This window comes from Ictalurus punctatus, chromosome 2 (assembly GCF_001660625.3).
Source record: "Ictalurus punctatus breed USDA103 chromosome 2, Coco_2.0, whole genome shotgun sequence".
NCBI classification, from domain to species: Eukaryota; Metazoa; Chordata; class Actinopteri; order Siluriformes; family Ictaluridae; genus Ictalurus; species Ictalurus punctatus.
The window spans coordinates 12030582-12051481 of NC_030417.2; the positions used below are offsets into that span (position 1 = coordinate 12030582).

A 20900-nucleotide genomic window follows, 5' to 3' on the forward strand; every position below is an offset into this window, starting at 1 on the left:
AGTCTATGAACGGAAAACTAGACTTTACATTTTTCAAAAGGTGTAGGGACACATGGTCATGTTCCCTGGCTACAAGGAAGCAAAAGTGTACCAACTTGCACACACGAGTGCTGAGGAAGTCTGAAGTCTGAGGATGTTGGTAACAATGATCGCTAGTGTGGAATAACAGTGTCCCTCTCACCTGTTGTTCTTGGGCTTGGCGGTTGTTGCCAGTCATGACCCTCTGATTCTGAGCTTTCTGCTGAATGAGAAGACGCTGCAACATGCAGAGGAGCAGAAGTGAGCTCAGTGGAATAAACAAATACATATCTTAACCAAAACGTACCCTACATTCTTCTATGTATTAACGGCTTCACCGGCACACATTGTTTGTGTGACCATTAGCATTTTAAACTCCCAGTTAAACAAGAAAATCTTTTCTACCAATTATTTAATCTGATATTCATTCTTAGTTCACAGTTTGTTTAAGGAAAGCTACAGAATTCCTCCACCTGAAATGATGTTAAAAAGTCTGAATGGAGTCTGTGCTCACCACAAACATGTGATTTAAAAAAAAAATGTCTTTATACAGTACAGAAGAGGGTTGGTTTACCTGCAGCTGATTTATTTGATTGAGCTGAGAGAGCTGGTTGAGCTGGGAAAGCTGATTGAGCATAGCCATCTGCTGAGGGCCAAAGATCGTATTCAGACCTGTATTATTGGGTGTATACTTCAACAGCGATGGAGGGACCTTGGGAGGGGGAAAAAATACAAATATAGAGAGCAAGTTATTCAAGCTATTCTGGATTTAAAATAAAATCAGCTGTAAGGCTGTTATAAGGCTCACAGAACACTTTGTAGTTGTAGAAATACTGCCTGCTGTTGTTAGCCCCCCTCTACCCCATCCATCAATAGACAGGGACCACCACTGATCCATGTTATTTAAAGTAGTGGACCATTTCAAGCATGGCAGGGACACTGACATAGTAGTGTCATGAGTGTGTGGGGTGCTGACCACAGCAGCTTTATAGAAAAAAGCCCTCATTGTTGTGTTGAGAAATCCCACCAACCAAAAATATCCAGCAAACAGTAACCTTTAGACATAAACTGATGCAAATGAATACGACAAAGGGTTAAATACTGCATGTAAAATATTGAGTTAGTCTCTAGCTGTACCCGTGGGGGGGGAATTTTTTTTAAAAATAATAAAGGTGTTGAATACACTGGTCAGTAGGTGTTCACAATATTTAGAAACCCTAGTATTGCGGTTAGAAGATTCTGAAGATACCTGAGAGGGGAGCAGTGGAGGAGGCACTTGGTTGCGTAAATTGGACTGAGTCGAGTTCAGAGGTTGTGCTGGAGGCTGCTGGGAGTTTCGGCCTTGTGCTGTTGCGTTTCCACCACCGTAAATGTTAACATTCTGCAAAACACAAAACCACACAACCTTAACACACCAAATGTACACGGCCTCAAAAATCCGTGAACTTTCTCTTGGACCAGCCGACGGCCAGAACTCCTACACTTCAGCCTGAGCACGGGCGGCGACTCACCTGCCTGCCTGCAGCAGGGTTAGAGGGGGGAAAGCTCAAGGTTTGTGCATTTTGTTGTTCTTCCACTACCGAGTTATCATAGGGCAGCAAGAGCTGAAGGCAAACAGATGAAGGAAGGCACAGACAGCACAGATAAGGGGAGAGCAAAGCAGCAACAACACAGGAGAGAAAGCAGAGTTAGTGCCAAGCTGATGTGCTGATAGATAGCAGTTATCATGTTAGTGTTTAAAGAACATGGACCGTTAAATGATCAGTTCCCCCCAACATGCTTCCAAATTCTGAATTTAGTACCTTCAATTTTGGTAAATCGCCTTTTACGCTGCCTTCCAAATGAAATATCTGTTCCAAAATCCTGCATATTTTTAAATGTTCATAATAACATGCTTATTAAATATTGTAGTATGTAAATCCCAATCCTCAGAATTCTCATAAATAGCTGAATATTGCTTTATATAATTTAACCAACAAGTCGAGTTAACTTAACCCAGTGTAATAAACATGGAATTTTAAAAATATGCAATTCTGTAAAAATCCCACAAATGTAAAAGCAGCAAATGTCTAAATCACACTGATTAATTTAGTCCGGAGTAGGCAAGTCTAGCAGCAGGAAAAAATTAAGGTGAAGCTCATCACCTACAGCAGAGGGCGCTACAGAGGCCACTAAACTGGTCTGGAGAAGCAGAGAAAAAGAGCACTGCTGTTTTAACAGTAAAAGCTCACTGACCTTCTCCATGTACGAATTGCGATCGATGGGTGGCGGATCTTTGTGGATTGGGTGGCGTGAGGCTGATGGCATGCTCGCGTTGTGTTTATCCACATCCATCCTCTTATCCATCATTGCTGTAGATAAAAACGCAGTCAACTGCTTTAATCGTGTGATTGCTGTTAAGAGGAAGGACTCGGCCTTCTGCTTACATAAACATTCCTTTGATATTACAGATACAACTGATAGTTAATGATCATTTAAATATCAATCGTTATCACCATCACTTACTTCTATTATATATACACACTGTATCTTTAAATGAGTCTGTAATTCAATTCATACTGATCATATTACCATCCCTTTTTCTTCACCAATAAAATAACTTAAAGGAGAGAAGGGCCAAAGCATAAAAAGTATATATAAACAAGCCATAAATAAATAAATACTGAAAGAGACATAAAAACGCATTTTGGACCATTCAGCCCAGCCCACTCAAGTTAATCTGCACTGTAAACTACTTTTGCACACGAGCCCTAGGATATTTGGTGCATTTTATCGCATAGTATGTTCATCAATTAATGTTCTGACTTGGCAAGAATTGGCCACTGGGAGCAATCAAGAATGGTGCTTGGACCCCACAGACTGCTGCTTGCAAGTATATGTTTTTGCTTTCCTGTACTTGTTTTTATTAAAAATTTTAATATACTTTATATTTGTAATCGCTTCTCTAGGAATCAGCAGCAGCATGCCTTCTCTCAATACATATTTCTCCGTGTTACAGCTTTTAGCTGGTGTCTGGTTAAATCCTGTGCCCTTCATTTATTGGAACTTTGGCTTAATTTGTTTGACTATACAAAGATAGCTAGATAACTATCCATATACACACTGTTACTAATTAGTTTTGGTTCATATCGTGTGAGGAAGTTGCACTTTAAATGTACAAAATATGCTACACAAAAAACTAAAATTCATGTGTTTAAATTGTCATTTTACAATTATGTTTACGCTGAACATAAAAATTGTATTTTTAGTTAAAAAATTTTTTAAAAATGTACCTGCAGGCATGTCCATTTTATTGCTCTTCATGGAGTCTTCAGAATCCCTCTACAAATAACACAAACATTAGTTCAGACTGAATTAATTCATGTTATCAAATGAGAAAACACCACAATTTGAAAGAAGAAATGATATATTCACGTCAAAGCCGTATTTAGTTTCTTTTTCTATGCAACAACACTTTGTTGAGAACCTTGGTTAAACAAATGCCCTTCTGAAATCTTTTATTTCTGTGAAGCTAAACGACTGAGAAACCCACTATAGCAGAAACCTGGGAGATTCTGTCTATACAAGCAAAAGACCAAATTAGCCAACAAGGCAATAATCATTGCTAAAACACTGATACGCTCGACACTTCCACATGTTGGACATCACGTCCTGACTTCCATCGTGCCTGAACGCGCTGGACAAAACAAGCTGCATGTGTGAAGCACAAAACTAGCCAGCATTGCTGGAATGCTCAGGGTCTGGTGAGTGAAAGGGACTTTACAGGCATTTTAAAAGAAAACATGCTTACAGGGAAATTCATGCTGTTGAACTGCTTCACAAACTGGTTCATCCATGGATCGTCAGGCTTCCCGGGGCCTTTGTTCATCTGGAAGGAAAAGAAAAAAAAAATTCATACAAATAGCATTCAAATAGAGTAATACATACACACTCTGATAGGTTGGGTAACTTCTTCAAAGTTGTACTCCTTTTTCTGCTAAATTAAATAAGAGTGCCAAATGCTAGACTTTAAAGTGGATAGGGTGTTTGGTATGGGACACGTCCACAATGATCAGGATGGCATTTAACGTCTGCTTGAAGACATTAGACTGAAAATGTGAGGATATCCCAATGAACTGAAGCTTTCTCGATGTCCATCACAAGCTAATAGAAACTAGTGTCTGGCACACAGCCCTGTATAGCTACCTTAGGAGGGACCTTCTTCGAGTAGGACCAGTTTCCTGACTGATTCACTTCCTGTGGTGTGTTGTTATTCCACATGCCGATCTCCACCTCCTCCTCCTCCTCCCAATTAGAGGGAGCAGGCATTGCCATCTCACCATCCCAGCTGCTCTGCACAGGCTTCGGTCCTGCGGCATGAAGACAGAGAGGACAAAACACAGTGATGACCGTAAGAAGCATACAATCGAGAAAGCACACACCACTCCATCTTCCTCAAAGCAATCATGTACTGTACTCTAATGTATACATTAGATTTATTCTCATTCTCACCGGGTTTGTGCTGTGATTGGGAGCTCCACCCATTCCCCGTTTTCTCTCTTCCTGGTTCCTCCCAGCTCGACCCAGAATCCATCGGCTTTCCCCACGCAGACGTGCCAATGTCCACCGCAGGCTCCGCCCACGATGAGGACTCCGCCTTTTGAGGCCCTGCATACGGCTCTCCCCAACCTGAACAAACAAGTGGCACATCAAAGATACTGTACAGTAACTCTCGGGAGTAGCTGAACAATCTAGTGCAAGGGGCATCAAGAAACATTTAACACGGGCAGAAACGGCTCAATGACAAGTGAAGCTCTGATAGAGGTGTGCCACCACTTCCAGTAACAAATCTTCCTTACTTACAGTTTCGTGTGAGACTGAACGGATGGATCACAACACTTATGACACTGCAATGGCTGCTCTCCTTAGGGTGTCCTCAGAAGGGACACACTTCTGAAAACATGCAGTGTGGACTGAAAGGACGGATAACTGAACTGTGGTCTTTACACTACTAGCAAAGATACAGTGCAACTGCTTATTTTATTTGCGACTGTTCAAGATCTGGACCTTACATCCAAAAATTAGATGGAACTCCATACATTTAATGAAATCACTCTTAATCTCAGAACTGTGCATGGTAATGAATTCTGTTTGTGTACAGCACAATCCTCCTGCACAAGCCTGCACAATAACAACCCCCCCCAACCCCAATATAAACACACTTATGTAAGCCATGTTTACTCTCCAGCACTGCTGATTGGATCAGTTTGCATCTGACCACTGGGGTTCCTGCACTTTCACCGTTCAGCGCATGTCCTGCATTCCTCCGACAGAAATAGCTCAGTTCAGTGTGCTCCACTGCTCAAGTTGCTAGCATATGACTGTAACCTTAGCCTGCTTCTCACCAAGTACAGCTAAGCTCACCCAGAGAAGCATCATGTTGACCTTTCATAGCAGAAGTTGCGGCTGTAATACAAATCCGTGTCGCACGCACATGCACAGCTCTCGATAGGACAGTCAGGATTTGAGAAGTTAATTGAACTGTAAGTTGCATAAGAATAAGCAACATGGCTATAGTAAAATCTGTGTAGCCATCAGTATCAGTAAGCCATAACTAAGCAAATTATCCACGTTAAAATATAGCTCTGGCAAGGAGCAAGCCATTTTAATACTAAGGATTTGTTGATGTGCATGTTGACAGAAAACCTGGTTCCATGGCTTGTTGTTTTTACATAACCAACTATTGTTGATCATTTTTTTTTTAGCTCCTTACAATCAGTTTTGAAAAAACGATCTGAACGTTTTTGTCGCTCCTCACACTCGCTCGCTACTGAAACGCACGCCGCCGCTCCTCCCACTCGTTAGCTACAGAAATGCACACAGCCGCGCCGCACACTCGATCACTACTGAAATTATTCCAAATGCCAACTTGACATTTCATCTGATATGTTCAAGCTAGGGATGTGACTGAGGAAATTTCCCACTGGTTAATCGACATGTGCCAACACCGGTAATACCGGTATCTCCGGAGGGGGCAGGGCCATGCGGTAGTGTGCATTGCACTTTCGATTTCGAATTAACGGCAATTCGGGGGCAGCAGTTGCTTGAACGGTGGATTGTTTGTTATTCTTAATGGAAAAACACAACAACTACAAAACAGTACAATGACAAACTCGCTTATATTAAACATAGAACTTTTGAAACCAAATCTTCCGCCATCGTCTTGTCAGTCAGCTCGCCTCACTCTCACTAAATGGAGTCTGCCTCCTGCTGATTTGTGCAGCGACTCTGATTCATTCGGCTCATGCTGAATTGAGCAGACGCGTTCAGGTTTAATTGCCGCGTCCGTTCTCTAACTGAGCCAAGTGATTTTTATTACTATAAAAAGGCAAAACGACGGTTGGGGTGGTGCCGCAGTGGGCAAGTGATGTAATCAGTGTGCGGCCCCAACACTGGTAACACCAGGAACACCGACCATCACACCAAGCCTAGTGCAAGCCAGCAATGAAGTACACCTCAACAAAGAATTATTTAAATATAAACTTTTTTGTGAGGAAGTAATTCTTGTTGATGTCAACATTAGCGATACCAGATAAAGATAACTAACGTAGCCTATTTTACAAATAAAGAAATTGCTAACCTAGCTAACTTACATAGATATTCATGTACTGAATTAAATTACTTTAGCCAGCGAAGCTAGTTAGTTGACATTACATACAGATATCTCGACTGAACTAACGTTAGTACCCAACGTGGCATGGTAGCTAAAGAAAGCTAAGCTACGTTCACACACAATGTCTTTTTGTGATGAAAACTGCAGGTCAAAGCATTTTTTCCAAATTAAAAATGCTGTTCCAAAATGCAGTTGTGAGCATCAAAAAAAAAAAAAGAACTGAAGGAAAGTGTTCAAAAAAGGGGGCTGGGATATTTAAGGCGCTGCTGAAATAAATCAAGGAATTCCCTGTCTGTCTCCTTTATGTCCTTTGGTTGCATTTTCAAAAAAAATTACATAAGTATTTCAACATGTTTATTCTTCCTGTGTGTGCGCGCAAGCTAAGGTAATCCACATATATTGATTCAATCTCACCGATATTTGGTGAAATGAACAGACTTTTGACTGTAATTACAATAAGGGTTGCCAGCTTCCTTTCTCATTATAAATAAATAAATAAATAAATAAATAAATAAATAAACAAATATTTCGCCCACCCAGAACCTGGAAACGTAGGGAAAAATCATCATAAATAATAAATTTAAAAAACCCACTCTGGTAGGCTGCTCTTCAGGCAGACTCTTTTAGACAAACAGAACAATGAGAAACTATCCAAAATAAGAACCCTCATACAACCTCTTCTGAAAGGAATAGGGCTGGTTTTGTAATTTCACAGCGAACTATAGTTGTGTGTGCATGAGTGTGTCTGGTCTCTTCATACACTGTTGTACCATTTACTATACCGTTGTACAATTTCATTACACTGCAATTATGCATGGGAAGGAAGATATGAACCTAGCATAGCTAGCCAGAGTACTGAAAAGGATGAAGGGGGGAGGGGGAAAGTAGGACAGAAAGTGCATGTAGGTGGGAGGACAGTGCGCAGAGAATTCCTAAGGCATGACTACAGAGCAGCAAATAAATACAGACTGTGACTCACTGGCAGTGCACATGGAGAAGAAGGGGGGGAGAAAAAAAAAAAAGAAGAAGGAGGAAGAAGAAAAAAAAAAAACAAAACATAAAAGGGCACCATACCTGAGTTGCAGCTCTTCTCTTTTTGCCCCATGGAGCTTGGGGCTGGTGGAGGTGGTTTTTGCTGCGAAATATCCTGCTCCGCAGAGTTATTCTTGTTCCACATGTTCACACTGTTGTAGCTGTACTTGCTTGGATCTCCCCATGCAGAAGTGCCATCATCAATCTCCATCCGGCGCCGGACAGATTCAGGAGATGGCTCTTCCCAACCTGTCGGCTCTTCTTCTTTCAGAGCAGCAGGCATGGGACCTCCCAGCCATCCAGTTGGCTTGTTTTTGGCTCCAGTTTGAGAACCATTTCCTGCCCTGAACGTCCCTGCGTTGGCATCCTGGCCTTTTCCCCACTCTGACTGGTTGCTGGATTTTGTAGCTTCACCCCAGGCTGGGTTGGAGTGACTTTGTTTGATTGGCTCACCCCAGCCTTGGTTCTGATTGTTAGTCTTTACAGAATCTCCCCATCCAGCTGACTGACCACCTTGGTCAGGAGTGTTAGTGCTCCCACTTCCACCCCAAGTGTTGTTTGTGTTACAGCGCCCGGCCTCATTCCATCCTGAACCGGAGCGGTCACTGTCGCTATCCCAACCTCCAGATCCAGATTTCTGCGGCTCCACCCAGTGGTTCCCTCTTGAACCTTCCCCACCCCATCCTTCTCCAGAAGAGCCACCCCAACTCTGTTTTGTCTTTTGTCCATTACTCCAGGAAGAGGATTTGTCATCCTTACAGTTACCCCAAGATGAATTACCTTTGTTCATTCCGGCTGAAGAATCTTCCCAGCCATTCTGAGCTTTGGTCTCCCCCCAACCAGAGGTGGGCTTCTGTTCGCCCCAACCAGATGCACCAGCATTGTTAGTGTTGGTGCTGGGTGAGTCTCCCCATCCACTTTGGGAGCTTGACATTTGGGGGGAAGCACTACCCCATCCTTGTGACCCATTTCCAGCCTTCTTCTCAGAGCTGGATACATCCCAGGCAGTGTTTTGCCGGACTGGGGTCTGTCCCCATCCTTGGTTGGATAGCACCCTTGGGTCCATATCAGTTCTAGAGAGAGCTGTTTGTATCAAACTCTGCTGGTTGCCCCTCCTGCGATTGCCATTACGTTGTCCATCCTTCTCACTATGAGTTCCCGAGCTTTCCCCACTTCCTTCGCTGCCTGTGGATTTGTTCCATGTGCTGCCTTGGGACGACTGACCACCGCTCCCTATCCCAAGAGCGTCATCTTCCAAGGACTTCCACCCATTTGTTCCCTTCCTGCTCCCGCTTGTGCCATCATTGGAATGCTGATTGTTGCTGGGCAATGCGCCCCACTCCCCACTCGAGACTTTAGTGCCAGTGTTTGAAGACGTTGAGGAGGACGACGAGGAAGAGGAGGTGCTACCCCAGGGACAAGAGGCTCCAGCAGCACCCATGCTGTTACCTGCTCCCCAAGTCAAATTTTGAGAGGCAGTGGACTGAGAGTCCCAGCCTCCTCCACAACTGGCCATCCCGTTGTTATTATTTTTGAAAGAAGCAGCACTCACAGAAGATCCATTAGCTCCAGACTGCATTAGAGTTGCGTTCACAGTGTCGCCCACAGCTTGGCCTTTTGGGACAGAACATTTGTCTCCAGAGTAAGTAGTGCTGGGCGGAGCACCCCATGCTGTACCGTAGGACCCGCTGTTCATCCCCTCGCTGTTGCCATGCTGAGAAATGGAAGTGCCATTAGAGACAGGAGTAGTTTGGAGCTGAGGGGAGCCCCCTGTGCTCACAGGCCAGGATCGTTCATTCATCTGCAGTGAACCTGTAGAGTTTGGTAAACTAGAGGTCATAGGGTTAGTAGTGTTATTTGGTCCGTTAAATTCAGTGTTAAGGTTTTGAGGCTGCCCACTTAGAACCTTGCTTGTACCATTGGCTTCAGATTCGACCACCTTTTCCTGCAGGCTTCCCCAGGACATCTTAGAGTTAACACTCTGCATGCTGGGCATTTGACCTATGGTGCTTCGTTGAGTGTTAGTTCCCCCGTTCCCATTGCCCAAAGGCACATGGGAGTTGGGACCAGCATTCTGCAGAACGGGCCAGGCACCATGGTTGGCATTTGGGTTCAAAGTGCTTGGATTTACACCTCCATTAGTTGAGGGAACTTGGGTACCCCATGCATTCATTTTTCCATGACCAACTTCTGCCAGCTTGTCACTGGCACTCTCTCCAGAACTTTGACATGTGCTTAGCACTGAGCCCCAAGGACCCTTAACACTCCCATTTGCCACATTATTGCTGCCATTTGCAACCATGAAATGAGAACCTTGATTGCTGCCTTGCCTATTGCCATTGCTGTCACCACCAGCGATCCCAGAAGCCATCATGCAGAGGTTTTTCTCGGACCCTGAGCTGGAGACAGAGTCAGCATCCATACATTCTGAGGCCAGCTCTGGGTCACTACCAGTGATGGAAGTCCAGGCTCCCTTATCACAGCTGTCTACATTCGCTTTTTCCCAGTTACTGTTTGAATCACTGCAGGGTGAGCCAGAGCTCCAGGGTGAATTCTCATATTGAGGGTCCAGACCAGCGTGATCCAAACCTGCAAACACAAGTCACCACAAGAGTCATAAAACAATCCGGTCAAAACAGTTATAAAAGTAACACAAAGCTCTCACCCAAACCCAGCCCTCAGTACACCTTTAGCAAATATTTAGAAATACTACAAGATAATCCAAGACAACTATATAAAAAATGCCTTAGTAAAGACTAAGGGTATCGGTATTCTCAAATGAGCTACTAGAAAATTACATCATTTTGGAAAATCCAATTTCCTCCTAATTTAACCATTTAAAACCTTCATCTCATTATCTAGGTCTCCCTCATTAAACATCAGCTTTGGATGAAGGCTAACAGGAGCTTCCTTACACATGTAAAGTCAGCTGCCCCTGCAACATCATAGCTAAGCACAGCTAAACTTTCCTAACTGACTATAATACTCATTTTCATTTTAATCTATATTTATTGTAGCAATTTCTCACAGCCATGGCTTTAAAAAAAATAATTACTTTTTTTTTTTTTAAAATAACGCAACTGACAAGGTACTGGCTTACATTACCCATTTGCTGAGACTTTTGGGACACCATGTAAAAATAAATACTTCCAAAATGACATGCTTCAAACAGAGTAGCTTTTCTTGTGTTTTGCTTCTTCACCTCATCTGATGACATTAATTTTGGTGTTTTAAAATGTCAGGTCATGAGAAAGACTCTTTACAGGTCTTTATAGGTATGACTTCATACACTGGGAAAATTCATTAGAGCTGATGAACCACAGATGTTCACTGACCCAGACTCTATACTCCTGTATGTATTAAACTGGCAGACATTGCACGCCACAGGAAGCGTCTCGTTCCAGCTTGGCTGAATAAGAAGCACTGCGCCCACCATTTTGTTAAAACAGCATGACGTTGCAGCATGACAGAGGATCAGACAGTTAGAGGGAAAACGACACACAGACAGAGACAGAGAGGACAAATTGTATTTAAGGGCGTATGGATATATAAAAAAAACTTTGACAGTGGCCAGTCAGACAAGGTGACAAAACTCAAGAGCATGCATGTTCAAGCCAAAAAAATGGAATGTTCAGCGCACCCCCCCCCCCCCAAGTTATTCCTGCTGGTCTGTGCTTGCTACTCCAGAAATGGCTGCCAAATCTCACTGAAGAGCTGCACTTGCCAAGTCTGAAGTTGTTCTCATCAAGTGGGCTAGCAACAGACACAGCAAAGAAAAAATAAAGAATGAGTAGACATTTTTTAGAAAATTTGTCATGGGGGTTTCAAGTTGCCGGAAAAATAGAAAAAATAAAAACTATTCATTTGGCAAAAACTTATCTAAAATGAAGGGGGGCTGGGGGGGGGGAGGACTACAATAAGGAAAAGAACTGAGCAGTTAAAGCCTACAATAACCCAGAAGGTATCATTTCAAGCATTAAAAATAAATTATTTTGAATTTTTTATGCCAAATAAATTGCTAAAATAGCCATGTCTTTAGCAGTTTATGCTCGTACAGTGGTGCTTGAAAGTTTGTGAATCCTTTAGAATTTTCTAAATTTCTGCATAAATATTACCAAAACCTTCAGATTTTCACCCAAGTCCTAAAAGTAGATAAATAGAACCCAATTAAACAAATGAGAAAAATATTATATTTGGTCATTTATTTATTGAGGAAAATGATCCAATATTACAAATCTGGAGTGGCAAAAGTATGAGAACCTTTGGTTTCAGTATCTGGTGTGACCCCCTCGTGCAACAATAACTGCAAATAACGTGTCCGGTAAATGCTAAGGAATCCTTGCACATCGGCTTGGAGGAATTTTAACCGTTTCCTCAGTACAGAACAGCTTCAGCTCTGGGATGTTGTGACGTCTGTGAAAATCTGATGCTGTTTTAGGTCATTTTGTGTGTGTAAATTAAGAAAATTCCAAAGGGTTTGCAAAATTTCAAGCACCACTATAGATACATTTGATTAATTAAACAGCCTAAAGCACACTGGTCATGTGCGCTCTACAATTCTGAACAGCAGCCAGTACGTCATTGAATTGGTATCAGCCAAATAATCTCTCTCTCGCTCTCTAAACCGCATACTGAAAACACAGGAGAAATAGCAGGAATGTTAGCTCATATATAATTCATAAGTTTTTCCAAGAAATAAAATGCAGAAACAATGATCAACCTAAAAAAAAAAAAAACCCCAATAACTCAAAGTTATATGCCCAAAATATAATGACAGCCTATATACTAAAAGAAAAATTTTAAAAAGCGACACCACACATCATACCCAGCACTTTTATTTTTGAAGGACCTATCCTGCTGAAACAGAAACGCAACACACACATCGTTTGTAGCAAATATATTCCATTGTTTATAGTTAACCCGTTTCAATTCCCTCCGCCGAGACCCAGACATACGTTTTAGGCAACACGTAGACATAAATAATCAAGTGATCCTGTGGAGTTGCACACACCAACATAGCTTCCCGCAGGTGTGATATCGGAGAGGACGTAAGGGGCAACGCTCATTCGCTAATTTGTTTTAAAAAAATAAAATAAAATTGGGTTCACCAAGCGACCGTAAGCACACTGTAAAAGCCTGAGGTGACTTTTACATAATGATAAGCAGCTCCATTTTCTTTTGACCAAAAAGGCCGCAGTCTTCTTTTCAACTGGTTCACAAGACCGACGTTAGCAAATTCACAGGTTCATAGTTCACATTTGGCCCAAAGAAAAAGCAACTCCTTTCATGTCTTTCATGTTCTACATCCTTTCCCCTTCAGTGAATTGGCTTTTACAGCAAACAAATTTTTGTGTGTGTTTGGCCTAACCACTGCTTTAGCCATGAAAGCATGGTTTTCAGGTAGCGCCATAGCAAGGAGTTAAAAATAGCACCTGCGAAAGTAAAGTACGAGGGAATATAACGGACTTCTTATCTTCCTCAGAAACTTTGTTTACCATCTACAAATCACAGACAGAGAAAAATAACTGGTAGTCAATAATCATTGACTACCACTGACTATTACCAAACTATATTTGATAATAAGTATTTACCCCACCCCACAAACACACACACACACCAAAAGCACACTACAATTAGCAATTAACACAAAAAGTGTCACCTGTTTGGTTAGGGGAGTGGCTGACCGAGTCCCGAATGGGAGCCATGCCTAAGAAACAACAACAAAAAAAAAAAACAAAAAAAAAAACACTGTGAAATACCGATATTTATCACTATTAGCAGGATAATCATAAAGTTTCATTTACACAGGGCCTCACAAAGAATGGTGTTGACTGCAGTATGAACTGCAAATACATATGGGAGCATCAGACGAGAGAAAACCATTAGGAGTAATTAAGACTGGGTACCTTAGCTAAACTTTATATAAATATAAATAAATAAATAAATAAATAAATAAATGCACCATAACTTTTTTGAGCTGTATAACCACATAGGGGTGCCACACACACCCCTATGTGGTCTCTAATTTTTATATTATTGAAATTCGATGCCAATCCACTGACCAGTTTGGCTGCAGTGAAGAAAAGAGCTTTCTAAGATTATGTTCACCACATGACAGGACAGTTGATATGGCCAAACCTAGCCATTCGTCTTTGCTTTATATGCAGTCAGCCATTTTTATTTGACTTTGCTAAGACTTGGATCCATGTTAGTGTGAGGGGTGCGGCCAATTGCAACTAAACACTCAACGGTGAAAGCGCAAGTCATCTCACCGACACGGTAGTCTTCATTAACGCAAATGCCCGAGACACGTTTGTAGTTTGTGTGCAGTAGATTTTCAAAGTAAAAATAAATAAATAAATTTTTGAGCATTTCATGCCTAAACTTTTGTGACATCCCTAATAAGTCGAACACGCACTGATAGACGTTGTGTCATATTAATGAATTTGAATCATTCGCCATTTACACTGGCAGAAAGTGAGGCCAACATCTTTCGAGCAAGAAAATCAAGCTGAGATGAGAGCACCGACCAAAACTTTGGCAACATGAGATGGGGAAGTGCAAGGATTCCAGGCAGTCCGTTATCATCAGAGAAGTCAAAACTATTTTCTTTTTAACAGTTAATCATTCCATATTCTTATGTAGACCGACTGTGCCGATGTTACTGAAGAAAACAGAAGACATTTTGGCATATTCTTTGTGATAACTCAGCACTTTGTGGTGTTCACATTTTAACACTGGAGTACAATGTTCTCTATCTGTCTTTGCCATCTTCTGCCAATTTTATTTATTTATTTTTAAAAAGAGTTAAAGAATTACTTTATTAACTCAAAATCAAATAGTAAATAGTGCTGAGTCCAATACTGAGTAAAGTGAGTAAATATTAAGGAAATAAAATGGGCAATTGCAGAAATGCCATTCTTGAATTAACAGATGCAAACACAGATGATGTTGGTTGGTAAGACTGGCACTTCATCACCATTACGCAGCATTTTGGTTTTAAACCAACCAAAACAGGACCAGAGGATCCAACCAAAGCCATTTGTATGTTTTCCAAAAAAAAAGGTAAAAGCCAGAGAATCTACACCATCCTAGAGATATCTACAGCTCTCAGACCTAGCTTAACAGCCACATCGAGGACGTTGAGCACTAGTCGCCCTGCAATAAGAGCAGCATTGCCCCCCCCCCCCCCCCCCATTTTTTTTTAAATACAAATGAAGACATCCCACAGAGCTCGCAATGCACTCACTGTGAGGTAGTAATACACGCCACTAATTTTACACACCATCTGATCTCCCTGGAAACTCTAAACTGTGTGGATAATGCTTAGAATTTCCTCAGACAATTAAAACAGGTGAAAGTTTTGCTCTACTGTACCTTGATGTCGCACCAGTTCACAATCCAAACATTGCTGATTTATAACAGGAAGATGTCTTATCCTATGTGAAGTGGCCGCAATGCGGTCAGAACGGAGCAGTTTTTGAAAACGACTGCAACCAGTGTTTATTTTTCCTGTTGGGTTTACAGCGTCCGTGTCGTGTTATGGTTATAGTTGGCTGTGGCGTGAGCCGTTTTCATATCGACATGGTGCTCAATGCACCGCTTATCCATACAAAACGTTACGGTCTCTTAGTTCTTTCCCCCATGCAGTGCGAGTGATGTTTGTCCGTCAAACATCAGCATTGGGTCACATGTTAATGATTGCAGATATGTGATTACGTCCTCCTATTACCCAGGCTTAATTTCTACCAGTGTACTACCACCATACAACAATCGATAGAACCAAAGATGATGCATCAAAATATAAAAGGTACATCATGCATGAGGATTTATTAACTCTGCAATAACAGACCTATGTGGTGATCGGTACTCCATTAACTTCATTACGTTTATTATTAATAATTGACACGAATTAATAACGGATACTGCATACCTCAGCTACTGATTCAATCATTTACTTGGTAAATTTGAAAGTGACTGATGTAACATGCAAGAAACGTAATGCCTTATACAACGTGTGGGGCACTGTGGGTAAAGTGAGATATATGGTCAAAGGTAATACCTGAGAGGAGGGCTTTGGTGCAGTATACTTCAGGCCCCTCGGGGCTTTGCTTCCCTCGGTGGATGGACGTGAGCTGCACTTGAGTTCCCAGGGTGGCGGCGAGGGCCGCGGTACGGCGCTAAACTTTCAGCAGTTGCTTCCGGCTGAGATGTGGCGGGCGTTGGCGGTCTCTGGGCCAGTTGGCATCGCTGATGGCGCAGGATTTGACAGAGGTGGTGCTGTTTGCGATAGACAGACTGAGGCTGGCAGGAACTGGACTCCGTATGTTCTGGCACTATGGTGCAAAACAGAAAACAAAGTATTTAATTAACAAACATTAAAATTCAGGCCCGCTTAAGTGTTCTTACAAGAATGTTTGCAATTTCTAAGTGGAATATTGCCACGCAAGACGCTCGAGTATGGAGCCATCTGAGCGCTGTGTGCACATTAAGAAAAGACACCGCCGAACCAGGCAAGTGCAAATCTCAACAGTTGCAGAAGTATAAGTCAGCCATTAAATGGCTTGAGGGCTATGATTTGATTTCATATGTTCACGCATTTCCTTTTGAAAGGGAAGTCAAGAGTGATAGTGTGTTAAAATGCTTGACTGATTTACACAGCCAAGTGCATTCCATATAGCAATACATGTCTCACCCATGCCAGCAGTGCCAATGGGGATGGAGAGCAAATTATCATTATCTGTACATAGTGGGTTGTTAAACCACATTAAATCAAACCTTGACATTCCAGACGTCCATTTTGACATCTGGCATCTCTGGTTAACAGCTAAAACTTTAAACATCTACATAAAAACATTAGCATGGTTTTAAATATTACACTACTTGATAAGCTATTACTTACGCGCACTGAAAGAAATCTTGATAGTGTATAAAGATGGAATCGTGTTTCAATTTGTTTGTTTTTTTTCCTCTCTAAATATAGGGTCATATTGGTGTCCAAAAGACTAAGGGACAGAACTCATGTCTAGTGTCCTTAAGGCCTGATTTATACTTCAGCAGGAAGGAAACTACTAAGCAAACCTATTTCATTCATGTAGGCCTTGCTGTGACCGTGACCCCGTTTGGATCAATTCCAAAATCGAATTAGTTCATCTGCTGATTACAGTCAGTAAGTTTACATGGACAACAATAATCCGATATTGACCTGATTAAGACGATACTCTAATTAAGAAACTATCATGTAAACAGCGATTACTGATAACCTTAATCCGATTAAGGTCACACTCGAAGTAAACATAAATCGAATTAAGACGTGTGGAGTATTCCTGTTTTAATCGCATTATAGAAGTGCATTACAGACATGTACACACCTTAATCACACTATTAACGTCGTGTGGGCATTTTCACTACATTTTGTGACAGGACACGTACACACACGGCAGTGCTCAACTGTTTGACGGCAAACAAGAGAATACAGCTGCGTCTGAAACCACGTACTTACTTACAATATATTGGGAGATATACACGTATTTACATGCATCGGACACAGCTCACGGCTTCAAGCAGTTGTCTATTTGCACGTAGAGCATGACAAATAATTTACTGCACTTGAAGCTTTCGTAAAATTAAATATAAAAACACCCAAAACTGTATACGGTTCCATAACGAAGACCAACTGTATGTCGATACGTTTCTGGAGGGAACTTCGGACGGCGTGACGTGGGGACGTAGTAACTTGTACCATTAATCGATCGGTGTTCTATAACATGTAAAATGGGAACATGAAAGGAATAATCTAAAAGCGACTCATGTGAACACCTTAAACCACAACACTGTCTTACTCAGAATAAGGTCAATAATTACATTACTGCTGTCCATATAAACATAGTCAGTGACATTCCATATAAATCCTACAAAGCATTCAACCACTCGTTCTTGAGATATTGCTGTAACGAGAATTTCAGACAGACATACACAAACAATCCCGCCACCTCAAAGTTATAAACCTAGTGCCGAAGGCCGAAAAATCACGTTTCATTGTAGAGAGAAAAGCTAGAATAAGACTGTTTGCATTGTACTTAAGAATAATTTATTGTATAATCAAATTTCGGAGATGCACATCGCCACTGCTGCAGTAACTATGCTTAAACCCAATGTCAAACATTTTAGCGCCATGTCCCATTGCATGTTCAGTCACTCTGACAGAGATACAATGCTTTACGTCATCACTAACTAGTCAAGTATGGGGTCAGGAAAATGTCTTTCTGAACACTGCAACCTGTACCAGTCTAGACTTTCTGACACACTAGACTGTAGGACATTTTGAGAAATGTCATGAACCTTTTTAAAAGCACTCGAGATGTCACGAGCAGAAGAAACACATACTTAACTTGGTACACTGCTTTCACTGACAGCTAGTTCGCTTGAGGACGGCACCTTAAACAAGAAGAGATTAAGTTTTTAATGTTCTAATGTAAAGTAAAAACTATCTTCCTGAAATAAAAACGAAAGCTTTTTTATTTCCGTCTGCCCGCTGTAATCTCAAATTCCAGACACAACAGGAAATGAAGAAACATAAGGACTCTGATTAAATCTAAATCTGAGAAGGTTTTTACAGAATCTGGTTAACGCGCACGTATTAAGGATTTGAAACGTGCCTAATTTTGTTTTATAGGTCTTATACGCCAGATTTACATGCATTTAAGGTCAAAAAACACTTTAATGTGCTCATAATTTAAACTGCAGCGTTATACCCGTTCTAAAGGATTCATTCTAAACTCCTCCTTTTAGAGAGCATACTCTGCTCTGATTGGTCAGATGTCCTAGTCTGTTGTGATTGGTCTAGCGCGGTCAGCATGTGTCGTAAAAGGAAACGTCCACTGCCATAACGAGTTTCAGTTCCGTCTCTCCGCTAGCAGCCGATGAAGACTAGAGGCGGGGCTTTTTGTTACAAACCTATGTAGGTTAGTACAGGAAATAAAGTCTGGAATCACTAGCGACTCGTTTCAGCTGTTCAGAATCGATTCCTGCTACTCCGTTTGTCGTGCGCTCCAATTTTTTTTTAATTCTGCAGACTTTTTTTACAAGGTAACATTTGAAAAACCATAATAGGTGCACTTTAATATTATTTTACCTTGTGGGTGGTGAGTCGTAAGGAAATCTGTTGCGGTTAGAGCTAGGTAATGGCAATATAATGTTGAACCATTTCCTCCCCCCTGATAACAGTTCATTTACCAAGTCTGCTTTGTTGAGGTTTTGCAAAATTATTTCTAATAATTGTAGACGTCTCTTATTTACAGAGTTTTTTTCTTTTCTCGTTTAGTGATAAACTATTTGTAGATATTAAATTAAAGTTTCAATTACTATTAAAATAAAAGTTTGTAGCTGTTTTTTTAGGGGGGGGCTCTTGAAAAGGAACACCAGTACACCTACTCATTTATGCAATTATCCAATCAGCCAATCAGGTGTCAGAAGGACAATGCATAAAGTCATGCGAATACAGGTCACAAGCTTCAGTTAATCTTCACGTCAAATGTCAGGATGGAGGGGAGGGGAATGGAGGAATGAAGAATTGTTTTGACTATGTTGGTTGTAGGTGACAGACAGCATGCCTTGAATATTTTATAAACTACAGGGAAAACCTGGGATTTTCACAAAAAAAAAAAAAAAAAAAAAAAACCATCCAGTAATCGGACGAAAAAAAGAGAGACAGAGACGCACACGCACACACACACACACAGAGAGATGGTTCTATTATTACAAGTGGCCGGTGAGTGTATAATCATAATGAATTGTCTTTAAGCATCAGTCCCGGCTGTGGTGATGTCAAATGATCTCTGGGCATACTGATATTATTATAAATGTCGTACTACCCGGCTCCATCGGACTCTGCAGTTCATGTGTCGGCATCTCCCTTCAAAGCGGGACATGCACATGGCCCTCAAGGGTAGACTTCCTTTTAAGCACGAACCATGAAGGGAAGAAAAATAAATCATGCTGCAGAACAGATAATTTAGCTCTTCTGTGCAAGGCGGCGTTGTTTAAATGACACTAGGGCTAATCTCCTGCCCAGCAGTTTATTTACTACAGGCTGTGCACTGCTCTGCTCTAAAAGCAGCTTACTTAAGTTAGTGTTATTTGCAAAATACACACAAAGTTTCCTTTTCCCTGAAGCCTGAATCTACAAAGCAAACGGAGACAAGGTCAAGAGATAAACGTCTGAATCATCAGACTTTCCATTAACCTCTGTTGTAAAATAAATAAAATAAAATAGAACATTAAACACAACAGACCACTGAAGAGACAATGGGAAGACCGTCTAGGCCAGTATAACAGTTCAGATTTCTTTACCATGTATGGTTGGGATGATCGTCAATAGTATCAGGAATCTACAGAAAGTCCGAAGAGTTAAATGTCTGGTGGGAAAACGTGGTGTATGCAGCTTTAAGGTCAACAAAAATAAAATGTGCTGTATTTTGTAATACGGGTTTCTTTTTTGTCGGTTTACTATCCTGCACAAACCTTATAACCGGCTGCGTAATGACGTAGCGTGTACACAAATCACGTGACATGTCTGGCATGGCCAATGACGTTGTCTGTGCCATCGTCACAGCCCTGATCTCATTACCTTTACACCAACATCCTCTTTCTCACCAGCCATCAGATACAGAACATTCTTCCTGCCACGAAATACCGGCTCTTTCCCTTTTGATTTCTCTATAAACATAATTAAAACCCGTGCGAGACAAAAAGCCCTACTGCGAGTTTAGTTTGAGCACTGAGAAATAAACAATGTGGTAATGAGGGACAGAAAGCTTAGGATAATCTACTTACGGGATTCAGCGTGGTAAACTATGCCTCGACAGACAAACAGCTAATGAGATACTTACGCCTGTGTACCATTTTATAGATTACACTGAACCAGATCCTATATATAAATATTTACATACAATCTGTAATGTGACAAATATGAAAAGATCATTTGTTTCAATGCCTCTGCGTGTGGCCTAAAACTCACCGTGAATTTAACAGTCTCTTTCACCCATCTCAAACACAGAGCCCGTGATTGGTTAAATACGACACGCCCCCTTCCTTGGGCAAGCAATGAGCGACTGGATCGTCATGGCAACTGAGCAGTCACCACAGCAAACCTCAGGGCAGCTAGACAGGAAGTCAGTCATTCAGAAGACGAGGAGCA

The 20900-nt window shown here is 41.5% G+C and overlaps 1 protein-coding gene across 2 annotated transcripts in view; it reads right to left on the minus strand.

The window, feature by feature from the left end:
• LOC108275204 (trinucleotide repeat containing adaptor 6A) overlaps positions 1–20900 on the minus strand; it is a 46641-nt gene that overhangs the window by 14400 nt on the left and 11341 nt on the right. Inside the window, exons 3-14 of one of the 2 annotated variants that reach the window (XM_053687833.1) lie at positions 18089–18139; positions 15765–16038; positions 13362–13409; positions 7745–10291; positions 4510–4686; positions 4204–4367; positions 3809–3886; positions 3291–3339; positions 2254–2369; positions 1268–1399; positions 593–730; positions 182–256 (exon numbers count right to left, since the gene is read on the minus strand). In XM_053687833.1, the coding sequence (XP_053543808.1) occupies positions 182–256; positions 593–730; positions 1268–1399; positions 2254–2369; positions 3291–3339; positions 3809–3886; positions 4204–4367; positions 4510–4686; positions 7745–10291; positions 13362–13407 (3522 nt within the window). In that variant the 5' untranslated portion in view covers positions 13408–13409; positions 15765–16038; positions 18089–18139. The remainder of the gene's footprint in view (positions 1–181; positions 257–592; positions 731–1267; positions 1400–2253; positions 2370–3290; positions 3340–3808; positions 3887–4203; positions 4368–4509; positions 4687–7744; positions 10292–13361; positions 13410–15764; positions 16039–18088; positions 18140–20900) is intronic. The other variant, XM_047151968.2, reaches the window with a different exon arrangement.